Source organism: Acipenser ruthenus, chromosome 2 (assembly GCF_902713425.1).
Source record: "Acipenser ruthenus chromosome 2, fAciRut3.2 maternal haplotype, whole genome shotgun sequence".
Classification (NCBI taxonomy): Eukaryota; Metazoa; Chordata; class Actinopteri; order Acipenseriformes; family Acipenseridae; genus Acipenser; species Acipenser ruthenus.
Window position 1 is genome coordinate 78474729 of NC_081190.1, and position 21832 is coordinate 78496560.

General features: G+C 38.3%; 2 protein-coding genes and 1 long non-coding RNA gene across 6 annotated transcripts in view; 2 read left to right on the plus strand and 1 right to left on the minus strand.

Annotated features, from left to right (window-relative positions):
• The window catches only part of LOC117409461 (tudor domain-containing protein 7B-like), a 44159-nt gene extending 39132 nt beyond the window's left edge, over positions 1-5027 (minus strand). For 2 of the 3 annotated variants that reach the window (XM_034015568.3, XM_034015566.3), the window contains exons 1-2: positions 4770-5027; positions 899-1112 (exon numbers count right to left, since the gene is read on the minus strand). In XM_034015568.3, coding sequence (XP_033871459.3) covers positions 899-1105 — 207 coding nt within the window. In that variant the 5' untranslated portion in view covers positions 1106-1112; positions 4770-5027. Of the gene's footprint in view, positions 1-898; positions 1128-4769 lie in introns of all 3 variants that reach the window. The other variant, XM_034015567.3, reaches the window with a different exon arrangement.
• Positions 5028-5444: 417 nt separating this feature from the next.
• Positions 5445-6235, plus strand: LOC131705243 (uncharacterized). Its single transcript, XR_009310257.1, has 2 exons — positions 5445-5491; positions 5965-6235. It is a non-coding gene; the product is annotated as an uncharacterized LOC131705243 (long non-coding RNA).
• A 7841-nt stretch (positions 6236-14076) lies between these two features.
• LOC117409469 (cytochrome c oxidase assembly protein COX18, mitochondrial) lies at positions 14077-21781 on the plus strand. Of its 2 annotated transcripts, XM_059001846.1 has the most exons (8): positions 14077-14123; positions 15083-15533; positions 15960-16060; positions 16518-16684; positions 18122-18237; positions 19539-19646; positions 21134-21208; positions 21346-21461. In XM_059001846.1, exons 2-7 carry the CDS (start codon positions 15093-15095, stop codon positions 21173-21175), a joined length of 975 nt encoding a protein of 324 aa, XP_058857829.1. In that variant the 5' UTR covers positions 14077-14123; positions 15083-15092; the 3' UTR covers positions 21176-21208; positions 21346-21461. The 2 variants fall into 2 exon arrangements, with proteins under 2 accessions (XP_058857829.1, XP_033871472.1); XM_034015581.3 differs by lacking the exon at positions 21134-21208 and having other exon boundaries at positions 21346-21781.
• Positions 21782-21832: the final 51 nt, after the last annotated feature.

The following is a 21832-nucleotide window of genomic DNA, read 5'->3' on the forward strand; positions in this document are numbered from 1 at the left end:
GGTTTCAATAAATACTTTGATTTAAATACAGGCCTACTATGTAATCGTTTGGGGTATTCAGTCTATTAAAAAACAGTAGGTAGGTGTTTATTTTTATATATAAAATTTAGTCAAATAAACTGCTACCGAAGACCATTTTGCTAACCACTTTCCAGGCAGGTAGCAAATCCTAACTATTACCTTATGTTCACTTCTAGCCCTGGCAGCACACTAAAAACAGCATCAGTCCTGTGGGGAGTTACTTGGAATGACAGAGCGATCCTCAAGGTAATATGCCCGTCTCAGTGTAAGCAGTGTCGGAAAACAATACGATGCCAAGGAAATACCATGAAACTTCACCCATCCAGACTTATTCATGTGTTTCTGCGAGACCAAAATATCACAGGAGGCAGAGTAAAATCTAAATCTGATCAGAGAAGTTCAAAACATAACTGAGTTTCTGGAACAGACAATAAAATGCCAAGGATCACCCGAAACAGTGAAATTACAAATGCCACTGCTTGTTCTATGTGCAAGGATATGCAGCCGTAAGTTAATACATGGCAAGTATTGATTTTAAACAATATTTTTGCTTTTAAACTTGACATCATGGTTTCATTTTATCCAAAATTTTGCACTAGCAAAACAGGGCTGGTTTTCTAACACAAAAACAATTTGGTACTTGTAAATTACTGTAGAAGTGGACCTTTTGCCTATTTAATCAGTCTGACAGTTTAACGTACATTAAATGGAATTACAATTATCTTCATACAAAAAAAAACCTTATGGTAAACGTTTATTAGGCTAACCTTTTTCTGTTTATAGTAAACTACAGACAGGAATACTATAAACGTTTTTTTTTTTTATTATAAAATTACATTGCAACTCAACTGCTCATCATATCTTGTCATTTACTTACTTCACCAGCCCTGGTGATCTCCATCTTGACCACAGCAGGGATACTGCGGAGATAAGCCTCCAGCGTTGGGTATCCCAGCTGCTTGTGCGGAATGAACTCCCCAGTGAGGGATTTGAACTCTGACTGCAGCCGCAACATGGACACCCCGTTTTTGTTGGACTGCAGCACCGCACGCAGCATTTTGTTTGTAAGCTCCGTTTCCGGCATCCTCAACCTGTGAAAAAACAAACTGTTTTGAGTGCAGGGAAGACATGTTTGCACAAATGCATTGTTACTAAAAAATATAATATTTAGGCCAATGCAAAGGTCATTAAATTTTCCATTTCAAATATTTTTCATTTATAAAAATTAGCACTAGTATAGCTGACACATTGGGGCAATTTTATTTTGGGTGTAAACAAACATTGCTTTAGCCACTGCACTGTGAAGCTGGAATCATTTGTCCTAGATCCTCTGCAGTTGCTGCAAAAACTGGCTTAATTTGGGAACATCTGGAAGAATGCCACTTATTTTATAACCAACCACAACTACATTTATTACAACTAAATCGTAAAGAATTCTATCCAGTTTTGAAATACTCTGTCAGACCAGAAATCATTAGTTTATGTCATTTATGGGCTTTTGTTTTTTCTAAATATTCATCCATCCATTATCTTTAACCGCTTAATCCTATAGACGGTCGTGGTGAGCCAGAGCCTAACCCAGCAAACATAGGGTGCAAGGCAGGACTACGCCCTGGATGGTTTGCCAGTCCATCGCAGGGCAACTAAGGGGCCATTTAGAGAGGCCAATCCACCTAGAAAGCATGTCTTTGGACTGTGGGAGGAAACCGGAGTACCCAGAAAAAACCCACGCGAACACGGGGAGAACATGCAACCGCAACACAGACCGACCCCTGAGGCCAGAATCGAACCCAGGACCCTGGAGCTGTGAGGCAGCAGCGTTAACCCACCGCGCCACCCTCTTTTCAGTTTATAAAGAACTGATAAAAAAAAACAGGCATTTCAAAAAGTTACACTTCACAGCACTCAGTCTGGGTTTTAAGGCAACTTCATTTCTGCATTATTGAAACAATTTTGATGAAGATATGCAAATCTTTCCAAGGCACTGGAGAGGAGCAGTACCACCTGTTTTATGTGGTGGAGCAACTAAATGAGGAGGTGTATTAATTACATAGAGAAAAAGCTGTGTGGAATCTCAGTAAGTGCTATGCCTCTGTTACAGATAAGATTATTAAACTGCACCATTATAAAAAAAGTACCAACTGCTAACAGTTAGTAGTTTTGATTATTGGGTGGATTTAAATAAGTCCTTATAACATTTAAATCCACACAGAAACTGGAATCATAGTATGAAGGGTGTATAAAAATGTAAAACACCATTAGAGATATGCAATAAAGCCATTCATTTATATGAATTAGCCTGGTACAACAAACTTGCAGGTTAAAACAAAATGTCAAATCCAACAGCAGAAAATAGCTACAGCAATAACACCATCAGCTGAATTAGAAGGTTCAAGCACTGGAAGGATTATAATTTGCACAAAGTGAGCAAAATAAAAGTGGCACACAAACAAATGCTTGACAAGCAATTTAATTTATGAAAGAGTAGATCTTTTTTTCATAACACTGCCTGACAAATGTTCATTACAAAAACAAACTAATTGTTCTGACCAATTACTATAAAAACATCACGATCAATCAGCCTATACTTACAGAATTTGTAACTGTAGCAATACTAATCCTGCAAGAGAAACAGATCCCACCCACCACTACAGCAACCTCAACTATGTGATGCATACAAAATAGATCTAAACAAAAGCATAGTCAAGCTTTGGGAACATTCTGACTAACCCAAAGTCCTGTATTTACAGTTCATGGTAATCATGCTTGCTTTATTACTATTCAAATCAGTCATATGCATCGAGTTATTGGGTCCCCGACTTTAAAACAGTATTCTGTCATATTTATGTTTACTACATGTACACATCGTGCGAATATTTCTTTTCACAAAACAATTCTACATCATTCTAAATGCCAAGTGCTTTATAAATCCTGCAGCTTTACTAAAAGCACCTTTGCCAAGTAAAATGCAGGAAGCCATATTTGCTTATGTAATTAACACGAACGTATTCTTAGGTTTCCTTGTGTAGTCAATAACCAAAACCACACACGAGTCTATGGACACAAACATATATGACTTTTGTGATGTACTACAAGACAGCACACTTGGCTGTGTGTTTCCTACAGTACTCTCTAACTTTCGTAGTTTTTTCACGCGGTACACTAACCCTAGGGCGGCCTCGCACTAGGCCTAACTTCCAAATGTGTGGTTCAGCGATACCGCTGCTTCTACAGACATACCATTTACACTGGCAACTATTTAGTTATTTAAAAATGTGTTTGTAATACCCAGAGAATAAAAAACTGTTTTACGTCATGTAAAATTAAACTGGCTAGCGACATGGATTTAGGAAAACCGTTTTGTAAAATTAACCGCCATTTTAAAAAAATCAACTTTTGCTGTATTCTGTAAACCTGTACTTTTAAATTCGCCGTTCCTAAGTTTAAGAAACAGAAATGTTGCCTGAAATTAAATACCACGTGCTGTAAAATGCCATTTAAAACGTAAGACTACGAAAATATGCAATTACACGGTCGATTTTTTAATTCCACAACTTAATAAAATGCACTTTTAAGTTAGTTTAAGTAAAACCATAGAAATGAATAATTATATCGCAATACTGGTAACGTTCGAATCTCGTTTAATTAATATGAGAGAGAGAGAGAGAGAGAGAGAGAGAGAGAGAGAGAGAGAGAGAGAGAGAGAGAGAGAGAGAGAGAGAGAGAGAGAGAGAGAGAGAGAGAGAGAGAGAGAGAGAGAGAGAGAGAGAGAGAGAGAGAGAGAGAGAGAGAGAGAGAGAGAGAGAGAGAGAGAGAGAGAGAGAGAGAGAGAGAGAGAGAGAGATTATTTATTTTTATTTTTTTTTTATGGGGAGGGGAGGGGTGGTAGGGGGGATAATCGGCACCTCTTAATTAGAAACACTACAATCTCAAAGTACCTGCACCTCCCGAGTTAAACAGTACAACAGATGCGGTGTAGGCTGTAGCTTGTGCAGAAGGAAAAATCATGCATTCCCCGTGTCACTCATTTTCAGTTTCGATTTTGGTACTGAAACTGAAATGACCTCCCGGTGTAGTTAATTAGTTAACTACCGCACTTGTCGCTTCTCACCAATTTAAAATGACAGCATCATCAGATTAAAACAGAAGCTAACCTAACAACTACCATAATAGACATACTACGTTTGTTACACTACAAATTACTTGAAACATACAGCCAAGAGAGCCGTTTTGGTATTTTTGTACGTCAGAGTGGCCCACCCAGCTTACTGTGTGTCATGAGTCAGGCAGGTAGTTTCGTTCACCCTAGGCAAGCGCTGGCCCAAGCTTTTCTCTGCACATAGTTGTGTCGGATGCACTGCAGCAAGTAATTACTAAAATATATTACGCAAATTAATGTTAAAAAAAAATACCACCAAATAAGTGATCTAATTTGACGACATCAGTAATGTTGCTGATAATGTGGCAAAGCGACCCACTCGCCGGTTAATTTGCGAAGTTTAGAAAACTAAGTTGCTATCTAATTAACATTTGACTCACGATACGATTTACAATTACTAGATACCATGGTTTTCACGAACTGTCAAAGGCATTTCATATACATAAATTGTGGTTATTTGTAAGACAAATCACAGTAGTGATAACATTTTCCATAAAAAAAAAAAAAACCTTCATCCTAATTCTGAAGATCTTTGCAAAATAAGCTGCTGTTATTTTTTAAACAGTTGTATTTTATATCTAGCGCTTACCTTCTATGGGCTGTAGACTGGATAACAGAGCTTAATACTTATTTGCAGCGCTAGCACAATATCTGGCACACACCCTCTCCCTACTCTGCGTCTGTCTCCGTCAGAAAACTCTCTCTTGTCTAAACCGACCACTCGGCCAGCCTTCTCAAGCCTCACAAGATAATATCACTGCGCACGCGTCACAACCGACACTGCGGCACATTGTGTCAGCCAACTACAGCATTGCTACGAGGTTGTCTATAGTAACCCAGGCTCGCTTCCAAAGTGGGCGAAACCTTTATTAATTAAATAGGGCCAAATTAATATCACGCGTTTGAGGCGTTTCCACGTGTTCTCTGTTTGTGTTATGACTAGCAATAACTTTGAAGGTTGTTCTGGTGGTATCAGTTATGTACTATGCACATTATCAACTGGCCATGTACTGTTCCACCGTTTTATTAGTATAATTTATATTAATAGTTTATTTTTATATCCGTTGTTTCCAATTGACACTGTGCAAACAAATAAGTAAAATAACGCCAACTAAACAAACATCAATGTTTCCTCCAACAAGACGAACATATTTCTAGCGAACTTTTATCGTAGAAAATCAGGTTTTCAGCTAATTGGATTCTAGCGAACAAACAGCTGTATGTAATTACGTCACGACTTTTTAAAAAAAAGTTTATCTTATATGTTTAAAAAGTGACACTGAGTTCACAACCAGGCAGCTCCACAAGAAGGTAAAAAAAAAAAGTCAGAACTTCTCCTGTATGTGAAATCACTGACTCGATATACTGCTCTAGGAGTTGCAGCAGCGTTTTCTAAAATTTAAGACATTTGAAATTTAGCTGAATTATGCAGCGTGATTGTGGCTTTAGACTTATTTATTTATTTATTTAATAAAAATAAGTGTTTTTCTGTGATTTCTTGTGGAAACTGCTGCTTAAAATATCTGCTAATATTTACCTTAACTGCTAAAAGTGTGCAAGGAAAAGTATAGTTATAATATATACTTTTTTTTTTTAATGGCCCAAAACCTATTAAATAGAATGTGAAAATAATTGTTTTATGCACAAACTGGCCTAAGAAATTTGCAGGTAGCTATTAAAGTATTGTACATAATACATGTACCACATAGGAGCTTGTGTTTACAAGTGTGAAAACAATGGCATCTAGTTCACATTGTTTCTAATGTAAAACATACTCTTTTCAGGAACCTAAAGTCAGGACTATGAGGATTGACAAGCAGTCCAGCCACCCTGTGTCATCCTCTGACTCAAAGCAGATGAAACACATGGAGCCAAGGGGGCTCCAGCTGTTCTTTAAAACTCCATGGGGCCAACATTCAGCTCTGGAAACTCATGTCAATATAGAAGCTGAATTAAGAAACATAAAATTATAAAGTCAAGCTAGGTCTACATTTAAAAAAAAAATCAATTTACACAGTGATTTTACTATATTAGTTTTAAAGTGTTGTATTATTATTGGCAACTTTAGTTATTCTCATATTTGTACTCAAATTGTATTTTTGTGAGAAGAAATAAAGATGTTAATATCACAATAATATAGTATTGTACATTTTTCTTTAATATTCGATTGTTCTTATAAGGTTGTAGAAATGTAAAAGTACAATTACTACTTATTCTGCAACATTGTGGGAATGTTTTCAGAATGTTGGGACAAGGTTTTGGCAATGTATTTACAACATTATTCAGCAATGAACTGGTAACGTTTTTCAAAACATACAAATTAACATTACTGCAACGTTGAAGTCCAACCATACATTTGGATACAAATGTATTTTTTTACAAATGTACACATTTATTTTACGACTTCACAAAATGCTTTTTAAAGGTACAAATCTTTTTTACGAGTCTAGAAATATATTTTATTATTATTATTTATTTCTTCGCAGACAGGTATTTTATAGGTACAACATTTTTTTTTTAACCACACAAGTATTTTTGACAGTTATTTTACTCCGTAAATTCCATGTCTTGTGAAGATGCATCTCCCTTCAATTTCAGTCAGGACAGGCAATTCAGCAGTTACTAAGCTCTTGGTTGGCAGGTACTTCCTTATCTAAGACAAACACAAACTACTGATATTTAACAACTCCCAAAAGTGATCAAGAATTTTCAATTATTTTTTTTTGTTTGTTTTACTTTGGCTCAAGTGAACCCTATTTATCCTGCCAACACAATACAGTACATTTGATGATAGTATTTGGTTTCAAGAGTGTTGTGTCCAGTATGGAATGCTAGTGTAGTATTACCTGTAGCAGAGGAAGTGAACTTTGTGGGAGTCAAAGTCAAATAGTCCAAATGGGCCAATTGTAGAACAACAACATATCAAAAATAATAAGAAAAACTGAGTTGTGCTTGCAAGTATTGTACTTACACTTTCTGCTTCTACTTTGAGCGAGAGTTTGTACACACCATGGTTCTGTTAATCCTTAGTAGCTCATTCAGCTAGATTTATGTGATGTGGTTAGGACCTCCCCTACAAGGCTGTGAGTAGGCTTATAGTAGAAAACTGTTGCTTCAGGGATTGAAAAATGGACAAGACAGTAGTACTTACTGGAGTTTACATTTTCCACCCAAGGAGAACAGGTTTCCACTTTAAGGTGAAAACAGCATAATGGCTTCCTTGTGTGGACAGACTGTGTATTGGTCTCCAGTGCCACTCTTTATGGCTAACCAAATAAATTGTTGCTGTTCTCACACTCAGTGTATAACAGTAACTCAAAACAGTTTACAACAGTGTTTTATTTGTTCGCTGAAGCAAGGACACGATTGAGCTTTTAGGCAGCTCAGAATAGTAGACATTGACCTGCATAAAGAGTGTAATTTTCCAATATATATATATATATATATATATATATATATATATATATATATATATATATATATATGGTACTATATATGGATATATATGTGACTGGTGATCAAGGGTGGCCAGCAGCAGAAATAACAAACACAAACAGTTCGTAACTGCAGTTCAGCGCCTTGCCGCACTTTTATTTACAAATTTACTAAGATAGGCCATTAGTCCTTTAAGAAAACAAAGGAGCACTAACTTTTTAGTTGGTCTGACTAAACCCCAGACAGCTAAGCCATTTACAGGTAACAAAAAAACATTGTAACAAGCACATTCTGGTATAGTAAGCAAACTTGTTAAATTTGCAGATGACACAAAATAGGAGTGGCAAACATTGTTGCAGCAGCAAAGGTCATTCAAAATGATGTAGACAGCATTCAGAACTGGGCCGACACATGGCAAATGGCATTTAATAGAGAAAAGTGTAAAGTATTGCATGCAGGCAATAAAAAATGTGCATTATAAATATCATATGGGAGATACTGAAATTGAAGGAGGGATCTATGAAAAAGACCTAAGAGTTTATGTTGACTCAGAAATATCTTCATCTAGACAATGTGGGGAAGCTATAAAAAAGCCAACAAGATGCTCGGATATATTGTGAGAAGTGTTGAATTTAAATCAAGGGAAGTAATGTTAAAACTCTACAATGCATTAGTAAGACCTCACCTAGAATATTGTGTTCAGTTCTGGTCACCTTGTTACAAAAAGGATATTGCTGCTCTAGTAAGAGTGCAAAGAACAGCAACCAGAATTTTCCCGGGTTTAAAAGGCACGTCGTATGCAGACAGGCTAAAAGAATTGACCTGAAAAAAGAAACAAGGACCAGGGGTCACAAATGGAGATTAGATAAAGGGGCATTCAGAACAGAAAATAGGAGGCACTTTTTACACAGAGAATTGTGAGGGTATGGAACCAAATCCCCAGTAATGTTGTTGAAGCTGACACCCTGGGATCCTTCAAGAAGCTGCTTGATGAGATTCTGGGATCAATAAGCTACTAACAACCAAACGAGCAAGATGGACTGAATGGCCTCCTCTCGTTTGTAAACTTTCTTATGTTCTTAATACCTTCGGGTCCAGGCTGATTACCAGGTGGTAATACTTTACAGATACTAGCGTTCTGAAAACACCTCATAAATTTAATGGTTAAACCTTAGTCAGACATTTAATGCTGGAACTTAATAGCTTGGGGAACCTTTTTCACTATTATAGCATTACAATATCAATGTCAACAGTATTGTAATGCGAGTGTGCTCAGTTACAGCCAGCCTAAAATAAACAATTAACAAACAAGGAAATACAGCTGTAAATATAGTGCAGTAAATGCCTTTTCCGTGAGAGACTAATCCTCTTCCCTCCTTTGTGCACCAGTAAATCAATGTGGTCAAAGGATTTGTGTGAAAGTAAGCTGTTCTGCAAACTACCTTTCTCTGACTGTTTAGTTGGTTCAACTTCAGGCCCCGAAAACAGCTTACATTTGAAGCCACAGTGCAAGTACTTGATAAGAACCACTTTTTTGAAAGCTGGATAAACATGTCCAGATTTTCTGATGGGCTGTGATTGTATGAGGAGTTAACATGTTCTTGGTCTGACTAGGCTTTTTTTTTTTAGCTGGAAAGCTCAGACAAACACCAGACCACAACAATGTTCCTGTCAATTGTAAACATTTAAACTACATTATTAAACTCCCCTTAGAGAAATGTAGTGCTCCTCTCTGTCTCTTTGCTTGAGAATCGTGTTTTCTTCTCATTCCTCCTAAAACCACTATTAGAGAATGTGACATATTTACAAAATAAATTGAGCAACACATGTGAAACAAACACAAAAGTGTCACAAAGAGAAATACTCCAAATTTATAAATCAAGCTCTTTAAGATGAAAAACTGCAGGACGCAGTTTATTATTTTCTGGATATGAGTATTGTGGTGAATGCACAATTTAAGAAAGCAGGTAAAATTTTATATTTAAGCAGCTTGATATTTTTTCTCTTTTACTGCTCAAGTTTCTAAAATATGACTTATTTGTTTCTCCTTTTGTTTCTCTATTTTTATGATATATCATTTTGTGTCTGTTCAATATTCTGTTCTGTGGGTTATATTTCTTTGTTCAATATTTCCCTGTTTCAGCCACTGTGTCTGCTTCTGTTATTGATTAGCAGCGGTTTCTGTCCCCTATATAAATGTGGACTGTAAATGTCTGTTTCAAGACTGCTTATTTTAATATGGTAGGGCACTGATACAGTACAGTTGTACACCCCCTAGTGGCTATGGTATTCTAATATTTGCTGACTCATTTATTCAAAACAGTTATCCTGCTAATTAAATGAAAATCTATTGCACATATTAATTCAATTTTAATTCTAAAATTGGACATAATAGCCTAAATTCTTTTCCTATAGTTCAGATACATGGAAACATTTTTTTTTTTTTTCTGGGGCTTAATCACAGCTCTCTCATTCTTTCACATGTGCACTGCTGCTTCTACTTCTTAACTTGAAGTGACCATATTCGTACGTTTACACTGAAAACTCTGACCCCGAGCTGGCTTAGAGTCAATTGGAATAAAAGATTCTTATCATCTGAGCCACCTGTTTACACTTGTGAAGCACTCTAAGCCAGCTCCGAACCTGTATGCATGCAAATAGCCCCTGAAAAAAAGTGTGTAACCTCAGCTGTCATATCGCCATGGCGACCCCACTATACACAGGATGAAAAGTTAATAGATGGGTAGCGCTGTTTCCGGAGTTAACCAATTATTTAATTGTATAGTTACCACTGGTCTTTTAATGGCCAATAACAAACATATATCGTAGCACACAATACTCGCTTTGGTTAAAGGCCAAATAAATAAATAATAATAATACACAAGCATTTTCTTTCTGGTCTGCTGCAACCTTAGGTCCTAGAAAAAGCACGAGCCATGCAGAAGTATACATTGCTCTCTGTATAAATCTGGTTAAAGTGCAGATATATTTACATGTTTATAGAACCAGTCCTCATGTTACTGACAAACATCGATCAGATCCAGTCAAATTGGAAAAACCAAACTTTATATGGTTTCACCTCAGCTGGTTCAACATGATTTGGGGGAATCAAATAGAAGTGAAGGACTACAATAGATGCTGTACTCTTGGTCTACACACAGACATTTGTACTGTGATAACTGTGTGCGATTATTTAATGCCAACGCAGTAAAAAAAACTAAAAAACAACCCATCAGTTATCTTTGTTTTTGTTTTAATTGGTAGTTCATAGAAGCTGCTACAAGGATAGCAAGACCTTAATTACAATTGAATCCCATGTTTAGTTTTACCTCAGGATTTATAATTAACTGTATGAGACCAGGAAAAAGAGGAATGACCTCATCTGGAGTTGCTGCTTCATATCCTTTCTGTATTATCGTCCTGTCTATTCGAGCAATCAGCCACGCTCATACAACAAAGCTACATGTAAGCCGCAAAATAGTTACCCAGGCCCATGATGACATTGTAGAATAAAAAAAAAACTAAGTGCAGTTCTTGAATGCTTTCCTGTGAATGCCAAATACAAATGGAAAGTTAAGCCAATGCTTACACTGTTGAAATGTATTGCTTCTTGTGCACTCTGTTTTGTTATGGTTTCATACCCAGCAAGTTATGTTGATGGCACAAATTTTTTTGGTGTTTTTCAGGCATTCGTTTGGCTGCCAAATAAGTTTTCATTGTATCAGACTCAGGCAGTGTGGGAGCAGCTTCCCTGGAGCTGAAGGCTTTAATTCAATACAGTCTGAAATGAAGAGCTGTTTCCCTGGAGAAACGCAGACTCTACAGAACCCTGTTGACTGAGGTCAACATTAAGTTTACTTGTTATTCACAGCCAATGGTTTCCCTTTATCTTCAGGTGAAATCTTGTCTTGAAGGAAGAAAATCTGTGCAATCACAATGACCACAAGTCCTATTATCAGGGAAATAGTTAGGGTGAAATAGAATACAGTGTGTTAATGGTCACATACTTTCATTTACAATTTCATTAATTCTAAACCAAAAAATTGCATACTGCTTTCTGGTCACAGGTTTTCCTTCTTCAAACAAACACTTGACAACCAGTATGCAAGGAAATGCCATAGAGTGTGTTTATTACTTACAATAACGAAAAGAGTATAAGCAAAACCTACCTAAACAGAAGTTGTCTCTAGCTAATAACAAGGCAGGCTAAGCCTGTTACCTCGTTTTCAAAACCCAAATCACAATCCAAGCTGTAGTCCAAATACCTTCTCCAATAGTTTGTTGTCCAGTTTCACCAATAATCCATTCAATTTCCAGCTCTCCAGCTCTCCTCCTCTCCTGCTCTCTCGCTCACCAGCTCTCACGCTCACCAGCTCTCACACTTTCCAGCTCTCCCGCTCCCCAGCTCTCCAGCTCTCCCGCTCCCCAGCTCTCCCGCTCTCCAGCTCTCCAGCTCCCCAGCTCTCCAGCTCTCCCACTCCCCAGCTCTCCCACTCCCCAGCTCTCCCCCTCTCCAGCTCTCCAGCTCTCCCCAGCTCTCCCGCTCCCCAGCTCTCCAGCTCTCCCGCTCCCCAGCTCTCCCCCTCTCCAGCTCTCCCCAGCTCTCCCGCTCCCCAGCTCTCCAGCTCTCCTGCTCTCCCGCTCCCCAGCTCTCCCGCTCCCCAGCTCTCCAGCTCCCCAGCTCTCCCCAGCTCTCCCCCTCTCCAGCTCTCCCGCTCCCCAGCTCTCCCGCTCCCCAGCTCTCCAGCTCCCCAGCTCTCCCCCTCTCCAGCTCTCCCACTCCCCAGCTCTCCCGCTCCCAAGCTCTCCCGCTCCCCAGCTCTCCAGCTCCCCAGCTCTCCCCCTCTCCAGCTCTCCCGCTCCCCAGCTCTCCCGCTCCCCAGCTCTCCAGCTCTCCAGCTCTCCCGCTCCCCAGCTCTCCCGCTCCCCAGCTCTCCCCCTCTCCAGCTCTCCCACTCCCCAGCTGTCCCGCTCCCCAGCTCTCCTGCTCTCACGCTCCCCAGGTCTCCAGCTCTCCCGCTGCTATATATATATGTATGTATATACATATATATATATATATATATATATATATATATATATATATATATATATATATATATAGCTCAAAGAGCCAGCTGCCCAACGTTTCGATATGTTGTACATATCTTTCTCAAGGGAGCCTGTGTTTGAATCAAAACATTGGAGGTATTTATAGGTTTTTGACGGCATGACAACTACTTGTTATTGTTTACATTCAAATCCATGATTTATTCTTACATGATGTAATGGTGTTCTATATATTGTGACATCATTTATACTTCTATCTTTGAATCTGTATTAATTCTAATTAACACTACTTTATATAAACTTGTATTTTTATTATATCATGCAATGCTGGCTCTGAAGATCAGTCTAGATTTGGCCTCACCAGCACATCAGCATGCACAACTTTTGAATGAATTTTGTTTATTTATTTAAATGTTATATATTTATTGAAGTTAATTAGTTCATTATATATATATATATATATATATATATATATATATATATATATATATATATATATATATATATATATCTGAATAATGGAATTAATGCACATGTTGCTTCCCTGTTATCTAGGCTGTATTGCACCTGATGTACAGTATATGTAACAGGCAGTGTTGCGTGATGCACTTGAGTTAAGGATTGTGACCTGGCACTTGTATTGTGGTTAAAACGTCCACTTGCGGTGTGCATGACCTTGGATAAAGGTGTCTACTAAATAAACAAATAATAATAAAAACAGGAAAAACATCACTATTTCCCTTTTTGCTAGCTGTTTTATTAGCATTACATTTGAACAACTTCATTAAACACTATGAAAATCGTCACGGGCCTCCAGCATAACTCTAGAACACATTTCTAATACAGTTCATTAAGAGTATCTGTTTCTGAATGGAAAAATAACATTAAACATGCAAGAAATCTAATTGTGTACTTCTCATAAACTGCACGAGGTAAGAGCAGAGAGACAAGCTGACAACTCGGAGTGCTTGCTGTCTGGGACCTGGTACAACAAAACATTATATAAAAAAAGTTCCCACAGACTCAAAATTAGATTGTCTAGAATGTCTTGTTGTGAACCATGATGACAGCTCAAATGAACGCAATTCATATTTTGTATGCACGCATTTGTCCGTATAATACAAAGCAATGAAAAAAAATGATTTGACTTACTTCTAGCACAACTGGCATTGTGTAATACTGTACACTAGGCGGCGTCTCAATTGGAAAAAAAACAAAAAAACAAACAAAAAAAAAACACTAACTTAACAGATGAGTATTTGTTTCTGACTGGTGTAATAATGTTAATATCTGAATACATAAAGCCATACAACAAGAAGTTTAATTTGTTTGCAAATTGTCGTTTCTCAAGATTGTCGGTTCAGTTAATTTGCGCATGCGTAAACAGCAGGCAATGCGTTGCAAAGGAACAGGATTCTACGTCACTTTTCACATACCTGGAAGTCTTCTGCTTCAGAAGGTAAACGATTCTGACCTTTTGTAATTTGTAATCCTTGATTGAGAAAGTATATTTGCAGTTTTCCTCACCTTTGCCTGTATGATCGAATTGCTTCTAATTGCATATGTATTTTTTTCACTATATAAACGATACGAGCTATTAAAAGTCGGTTTAGTTGAAGATCAGTGGATTGAGCAGGTTTTCGAAGTGTATTTCTCTCCATTGAAGATAGTGATGCGAATTAATGTTACTCAACATGATTTACACTAGTGACATCAGAGCGCGGTGTGTAGGTTGATGTAGTCAAGTAGGTTAAATGATCAAACTATTTCTAATGAAAGATTAAGAACAATATGCCTCTGGGGACTATTCCCTGTTCTGGGGTTAATTTTTACTTCCCTACTAGAAAAAGTAACCTAAAATTTGCAAAATTGCGCAAGTAGACATGTATAGGATTCAATATCCATGGAAACAAATAAGTTAATTTTTGCAAATATATTATATTCTATACGGTAGTTCCATTAAAGGTGAAACACATTCCATAGTAGTTATTTAATTTTAGACGTCCCTTGTAGGCAAAGTTCCCATCTTCTGGAGGTTCTGTAATCCAAAGATAGATGGCACAGTGAGTTAATGCACTCGAATTTCATATTTGCAAGGTCACAAACCACCACACAATCCAGTGGTGCCAGGATCATGTGCTACACCCTGAAAGAAAGATGGGATTGTAGAGAGACAGAACTGCTCTTGCATCCCCTAGAAGATGGTGGTACTTTCACTGGAGGCTTAAACACAAACTCACTTAGCTACTGCTATTCTTTCTCTGTGGATAAACAGAAGACTTGTGTTCTTAGTGTTGCCAGTTTAAAACCTTCTGTGAGCAACAAAACTCATACCAATTTTAAAAAATGAAAGAATTTGAATAATGCATGATTTTTTTTTTTTAAATAGTATTTTTCAATTTTCTCTGTGGCCTGCAGGGTGTACAAAATGTTGTATCAGCATCTCTCAAGAGCGATGCACATGCCTATAAGGATATCAAAGCATGAATGTCGGTTGAAGTCACAGAAGAAAGTGCTGTCCACCTTCGTCCATACCAAGAGAAGAGGTTTAAGGGATGGACAACATTCACAAACTGTGTACGTGGCCGGTGGTTTTGAAAACAGACTGGCATGGAGCTCACTCTTTGATCAGAGAAGGACATTGACTTCTGGTCCCATGCTGTCTGCTGCTTCAGTTGCTGCAGAGAGACCAGGGTGGTATGAGAGCATTGCAGACTCGGCACCGGTCCACATGATGGAGAACGTCCTGGTAGTTGTACAGCAGACAACAGGGTTGCCATGGTGGGCTAGTGTTCTCTGCACAACGGTGGCTCTCAGGACAGCAATTACACTCCCTCTGGCTGCATATCAAATGTCCATCATAGCAAAGGTGGGTACTGGACTTACAAGAGTCTTACAGAAATGTACTGCATGCAGCACTTCTCTGGATGTAATGTGAATTAACAGTGCAGTGTACTGAATGCATTTTGATAGTCTGTCCATGTCTTAGATGTACACTGTAATACACCAATATGTTAATCTGTTGAGAAGACAAATTTACTTCGTCAGTACAGTATACAGTCAAATACAGTTTCTTGTGAAGAAATGACTCTCTGACGCTATTTTTCACATGCTCTGCTAGTTGTATTGCCCCTCACAAGCACTAAAACCCCCAAATGAACCCAAAATTAAATGAGAGAAGCTGTCAATTTTATTGAAGCCATCAAGATTCAATGTAAAAACTACGCAATGGGTTTTGAGGAGAGTTAAAGGAGGCCTACTAAAGTAACCTATTTTTTCTGTTTTCATCAGCTAGGTTGAAACGTTACAGCCTGAAATAGAAGGCTTGGCGAAGCGTCTGCGCTATGAGGTCTCGGTCCGGGCCAAACAGCTGGGGTGGTCAGAGAAGATTGCTCGGTAAATACTTCATAATCATCCTTTAGATTAATTGGGCTTGTTTTATAATTTGTAATCTGTGACACAAAGAGTTCTCAACTCCAAATCTAATGTAGAACATTTGAGGAGTGTGGCATTTTTTAACCATTTTACATCACTCTGACACTCTTCGTATCCCATCTTCAAATAATTTTAAGAAACAGTCAGTCCCACAACTGCAGTGATAACCCATACATATACTATCCTCTTACTAACAATGCAGAATGGCAAACTGGGGCATTTGTTCTTAATTTTACCACCACAAGTGGCTGTAGGTTGTTTAAAAACCACTTTGGTTTTCTGAAGATGAGCTTTTGAACCATTGCCTTGTCTGCAGTTACAGCTAGCAACACTGAACCAACCAGCTAAGCTAATGTACCCATGTTTGACATTTACCATGTCCATCATTGTTTACCAACAATATTTTCTCTTCTGCCAGTTTTCATTTTAAGAAGAACTTGCGCAGGATAGTGTCTGAACTCTACGTCCGAGATAACTGCCACCCATTTAAAGCCAGCCTTGTGATTTGGGTGCAGATTCCGATGTGGGTTTTCATTTCCATTGCGATGAGAAATCTGAGTTTGGGAGTGACTGTCTCGGCAAAAGGTAACTGTTTGCACTGTTTTGAATCCCGTTAATTCCGTCTTTAAAATCCCACTAACTACCCCAAAACACACAAAGGCTCTACATTGTACTGGTAATCTGCAGATATAATCACTTTTAACAACTTTTTGCTGATACACAATTATGGGCTGACAGATATAAGCATTTGCAGAAAGCATAGAAAAAGTGCACTGGGAAGGGGGAAATGGGGGCAGTGGGTGCTTTATATAAAAAAATTATAATAATAATAAAGTTGACACATGCCTTCCTGAAATAGAACTACAGCCACAATAGATCATTGAGTCAATTTTTCAAATTCATACTTTACAAAAGACAATTATTCTACCAGTGTTTGTAACTTTTTACATAAAGGAGCAGTAAAAAAAAGACCATTTAGGGGACCTGAGAATATGAAACATGTGCCTCGGTTTAAATAAAAAATGCATTTTGTATTTATATACACAGGGTATTTCACCATTCAGTTGTTTCCATACCACCATCCCTATAATGAGTTAGTTTGATTACCCTCTTTGACATACAGCACACACATTCTGGTCAGTGTTCACTATTTAAACTCAAAAGCGGGTTCTATTACCTTAGTGATGGCTACCAGGGGCTCGTGCGACTCCACTGTGCTGGTGGATTTGTTCTAGTTTAATAGGATCAGGAGGCTGGCCTCTTCACAAAATGATAGGTCTCTCTCAATATTTTATTGCAGAGGAGGATGGGGAATTGGCATAGCCTTTCTCAGGAGGAAAAAAAAAACAAAACACGACAGCCTTCCAACCCTACTTACTGTAAATCAAGTTACGTTGTGTTTTATCTTTAAAGAAAAATGGTGTGCACCGTCATGCTTTGCTCAAGCATTAGAATGTTTAGTTTGAAACGGCTAATCTGTCAGAAATCCTCAACTCTAACGAGTCTTGAATTGTGTATGAATGGTGCACACAGATTGGCTGGGCTGTTTACAGCAAACTTCACAATGGGTCCTTAAACCAGAAAGAACGTTCTGTTCAAAACTCCTTTCTGGGACAAAGCAGCAAAAACAAGGACATCCTTTCAAATAAGCCCAGAATGACAGGGAGAAAAGACACTGCCGTTTTTAAGACGCAACCAATGTGTATTTTATCACATCCTGGGACTTGCAGTAGTTTAAGTGGTTGGTGCAACCCAGGGGTATTAACACAGTGATGTAAAATCATCCAGCTCTGGATATTCCCATGCTCTAGAGGCTGTTCAAAGAAACCCCAAGGCCATATTTTCTGAAAAATATTTGAATGGTATAAAACTAGCTGCACAGGAAGGAGCAGTTTTACTAAGCGTTACTTATTTTATTCCTTCCTGGCAATTTGTACTAAATAACCCAGATAGTAGTACAGGGGAAATCTATATGTATATCGATCCTGTGTCTAATTAATGTGGTTCTCATTTTGCTTTCAGCCATTCAGCAAGAGTTAGCAACAGGTGGGGCCCTGTGGTTTCCTGACCTCACAATGCCTGACACTTTATGGGTAATGCCAGTTTCCCTAGGACTTGTTAACTTGGTTATTGTGGAGGTGAGTTTAGATCACTGCATTTTTCATCCTTTTCAATTTTTAACACCCGAATATCTATCATAAGGTGACAGAAACCAAAATTAAAAGAAACAAATACTATTAAACAAATGGTAAACATGCTGACTTGCATTGCATATGTGTGTCCTGCTTTTACATCTCAGGCCTTGATTGCTTTATATCCCACAGAGACTAGGACCCTTCTCCCAATGATCTTAGTTTTTCGATAGGACAGTGTGGCAAAGTGGTTAACAGTGTGCAGGTGATCAATAATCAGACAAACAACGATAATCCAGGTGCAGTGAAGGTTTAATTGTATAATCCAGTGCCTGATGGCTAACAGCAGTAAACAGTAACAATGTTAATAAAGCAGTACAGCAGTGTGTATTGCTTATTTATAATCCGCGGGTTGGCCCATGAAATAATAACAGTCTTGTTTCAGTTCACCCACACATAACACAAATACAAACACAAACACCAGTCCACAGTGCAGGCTCTAGTGCTCGTGGTGAATACAGTTCTTTAGTGACAACAAAAATGCAGTGTTGTTGATCCTGATTTAGTGCTGGCCTTTGGCAACAACTCCAGATCATGTTACCCGTCCAAATAATTACAAACAGTATTATTAACGACAAACTAAACACTCACGTTTCACAGCACAGGTTCTCCTTCCAGTCATTTAACGTAACCATTCACAAAGGAACAGATCACATCACTACGTCCCCTTTTTATAACGTCACCCATGACCCCTCGGTCAACGAGTGCATCCGCTCCTTCAATCCGCGGATGCAACATTGTTTCCTGTCTGAGTCATTGAGTTCATATAGCTTTGCCCCCTTTCTAGATGGCCAACTTCCACCTAACCCTGGGAATAAACTGTTGTGCCATTTAGTCCAGGATATTCTGTTCCCTTTATGCAGCTGCCTCGCAGATCGGGAGGGAGATCTAACATCAAGAATCATTTGATCTCTGTCACAGACAGACAAACCCATATTTGAAATTGACATGGATTAGTTTTCCACCTCGCAACAGAAGTGCCATGAGGAAATTCAAAATAGTACACGTGTGAAATTGAACTACAGTGCTTTTAAATGTGTAATTACTTTTTTGACCCAACTGAATCTGTGATAAGTATTCACAGTTACAATTGTTGCAAGCTCTGATAAATTGTCTTTTGAAGTAAAGCATTTGAAGTCAAAGATTAAAGAGGTTTTCAGGAAAGAAAGCGATTGAATGAAGATACTGCTGTCTCTCTTCCTCACAGCTCAATCTGAATCCCCATTGCTCTTTTTTTTCTCCTGTAGATTTTTGCCTTACGGAAAATTGAACTGACAAAATTTCAGAAATACGTCACCAACTTCATCCGTGGAATTTCATTGGTAATGATACCGATTGCTGCAACAGTGCCTTCGGTAAGTAGTAAGCAGCTTTGCTCAAAAGCAAGGTCAAACATCCTTGCATTTAACTCTCCATTTATTTGCTTCATACTTAAAAATTATGTTACGACATGCTGAAATATCACAATGGCTGTGGGCATTATGAAATAACTATTAATCCCATGTGTTTTTTAATAGATTTACATTTTGCTGGAGAATTTGGATTGATTATTTTGAAACCTTGTGATTGCTCTAATGGTAATGAAAGAGGGCAGTGCAGATGTTTGTGTTGAGGGAGGAGTTGTGTTTTGCTCCGGGTCATTTCCAGTGTGGATGAAGGACTGTTTGAATTTGAATGGTTGACTGCCACTGCCAGTAAGGATATGGGATCATGTATTTCTTTCTTCATGGCTTGCTTGCCAGTAGATTCTGATGGATGCATTTGTGCCCTGGTATAGACATTATTTACCGTGTTTCAAACCCAGCTTTGGCAAGAATATGAACAGCAGTAGATTGTATTGAGTAGTTTGTATATCCACCGCTTTGCTCAACTATAACATTGAACCCAAGGTAGTTTAGACCCTCTTGATGTTGTAAGAGATTTACCTGTTAGCGGATTCATTATCAACATTTCAATATCAATATAATTATCAGGATTTCATTCCAGTCGGCGCCGCTTTATCGGGACGCCTCGAGAGAATTAAAAATATCCTGAATAAGGGCTGTCCCAATTAAATGAGAGGCATTTGAGATTACATGTTAATTTACTTTTAAATTCTGTATTTTTTTTTTTTAATTCCTTAACAAAATGAATCGCTGTTTTTTTATTTCTGCATGAAATGAAAAATAATGAAATCGCATATTATCAAAAGGCGAGGCACCTGCGATGTTGACTTTGCAACAGCAGCCTGAGGAACCACAGGAGACTCCAGCTCCTTCAAGAGTTCAACATGGTTTACGCAATTTCCGCAAGTCACAGCGTAATCACGTACTCCCTGCACTGTGCTACGCGAACCTGTCTTGCTCTGAAAAGCAATCTCCGTTCATCATTTGAAAATACTGTATCCCAATTAAACAATATAAATAGCATTGGGAAGAACCGTCTCCCAGAGTTGTGTCCCATTTAAGCAGAAATCCCAATTTGGCGGCTCCGACTGCATCAATATTTTGTGATGAGGCTCCAGCCGTGGTGATGTTGTGACCTGTGATTGGCCAATCGGAGAGCAGCATCTCTGCCTGCTGTTTTACATTTGAATTTAAAACCTGTTTGTGCTTGCAGTGATAGGTCACCCATTTCAGGAATGTTTTGGGAATCTTACATTTATTGTCAGAGGACGGATATATCCACTGCATTATCCACTTTCACTGCATTATCATTACTATCGCAGTTTCACATAAGAGAAGATATAATGGTAGACTCAGAAGCTTATCATATCCAGTTATGCTGCTGCAGGGGAACAGCCTGTGACTCTAGGGCAATTTTCTTTTTTTTTTTTCTTTTTTTTTTTTTTTGTTTAAGCTAGGTTTGCCAGCATAGTACAGTCCTGAACTGTCACCTACAGTGATTTTGGTGAACTACAATAACGACTGTCAAGAAGGTATGGCATCTCAAAGATTCAGCTGATTTATTAATAATTTTGTCATTCAATAGGATATTCTGCCCATTTTAAGGTTTTATTGCCTCGATAGCTGACCATTAAATATTATGACTCATATACTGCCTTGTTTATTACAGTCAATGGCTCTGTACTGGCTGTCCTCCAGCTGTGTGGGTTTAGGACAAAACCTGCTCCTCCGGTCTCCGCGCTTCCGCAGGGTCTGCAGAATACCCCGGACCAAGGCAGATTCCGATACTCCGTACAAAGATATAGCTTCTGCTTTTATTGCCAAATACTTCAAGTAATACATCTGGTGGACAAACCATGGACCGATCTACAATTGTGTATGCTTTTCATGTATATAAACTTCATTGAAGTTATTTATTTTTTTTCCCATCTTCAGTTGAAAACCTAAACCATTTGGGCAACCTGAACCGTTTGGAAATAACAGCAGTTTAAATGTAACCTTAAAACATCAACGTCATTACGCACACAATGGTACGACAGTAACACTGTGACAAAACTGAATCGGAAGTGTAAGTGCATAACCTACCAATAAAATAATGATGATGATGAGAAGTGTGATTTATCTTATGAAGTATTGACGCTTGCTGTTTTTTGTGT

Bases quoted from the DNA above. Each gene is read 5' to 3' on its own strand.
- LOC117409469 (XM_034015581.3), top strand. From the start codon at position 15,093: ATGTTGTATCAGCATCTCTCAAGAGCGATGCACATGCCTATAAGGATA. The intron at 15,534-15,959 runs GTGGGTACTGGA...TTCATCAGCTAG, and splicing joins AAATGTCCATCATAGCAAAG to GTTGAAACGTTACAGCCTGA. The intron at 16,061-16,517 runs GTAAATACTTCA...CTCTTCTGCCAG, and splicing joins TGGTCAGAGAAGATTGCTCG to TTTTCATTTTAAGAAGAACT.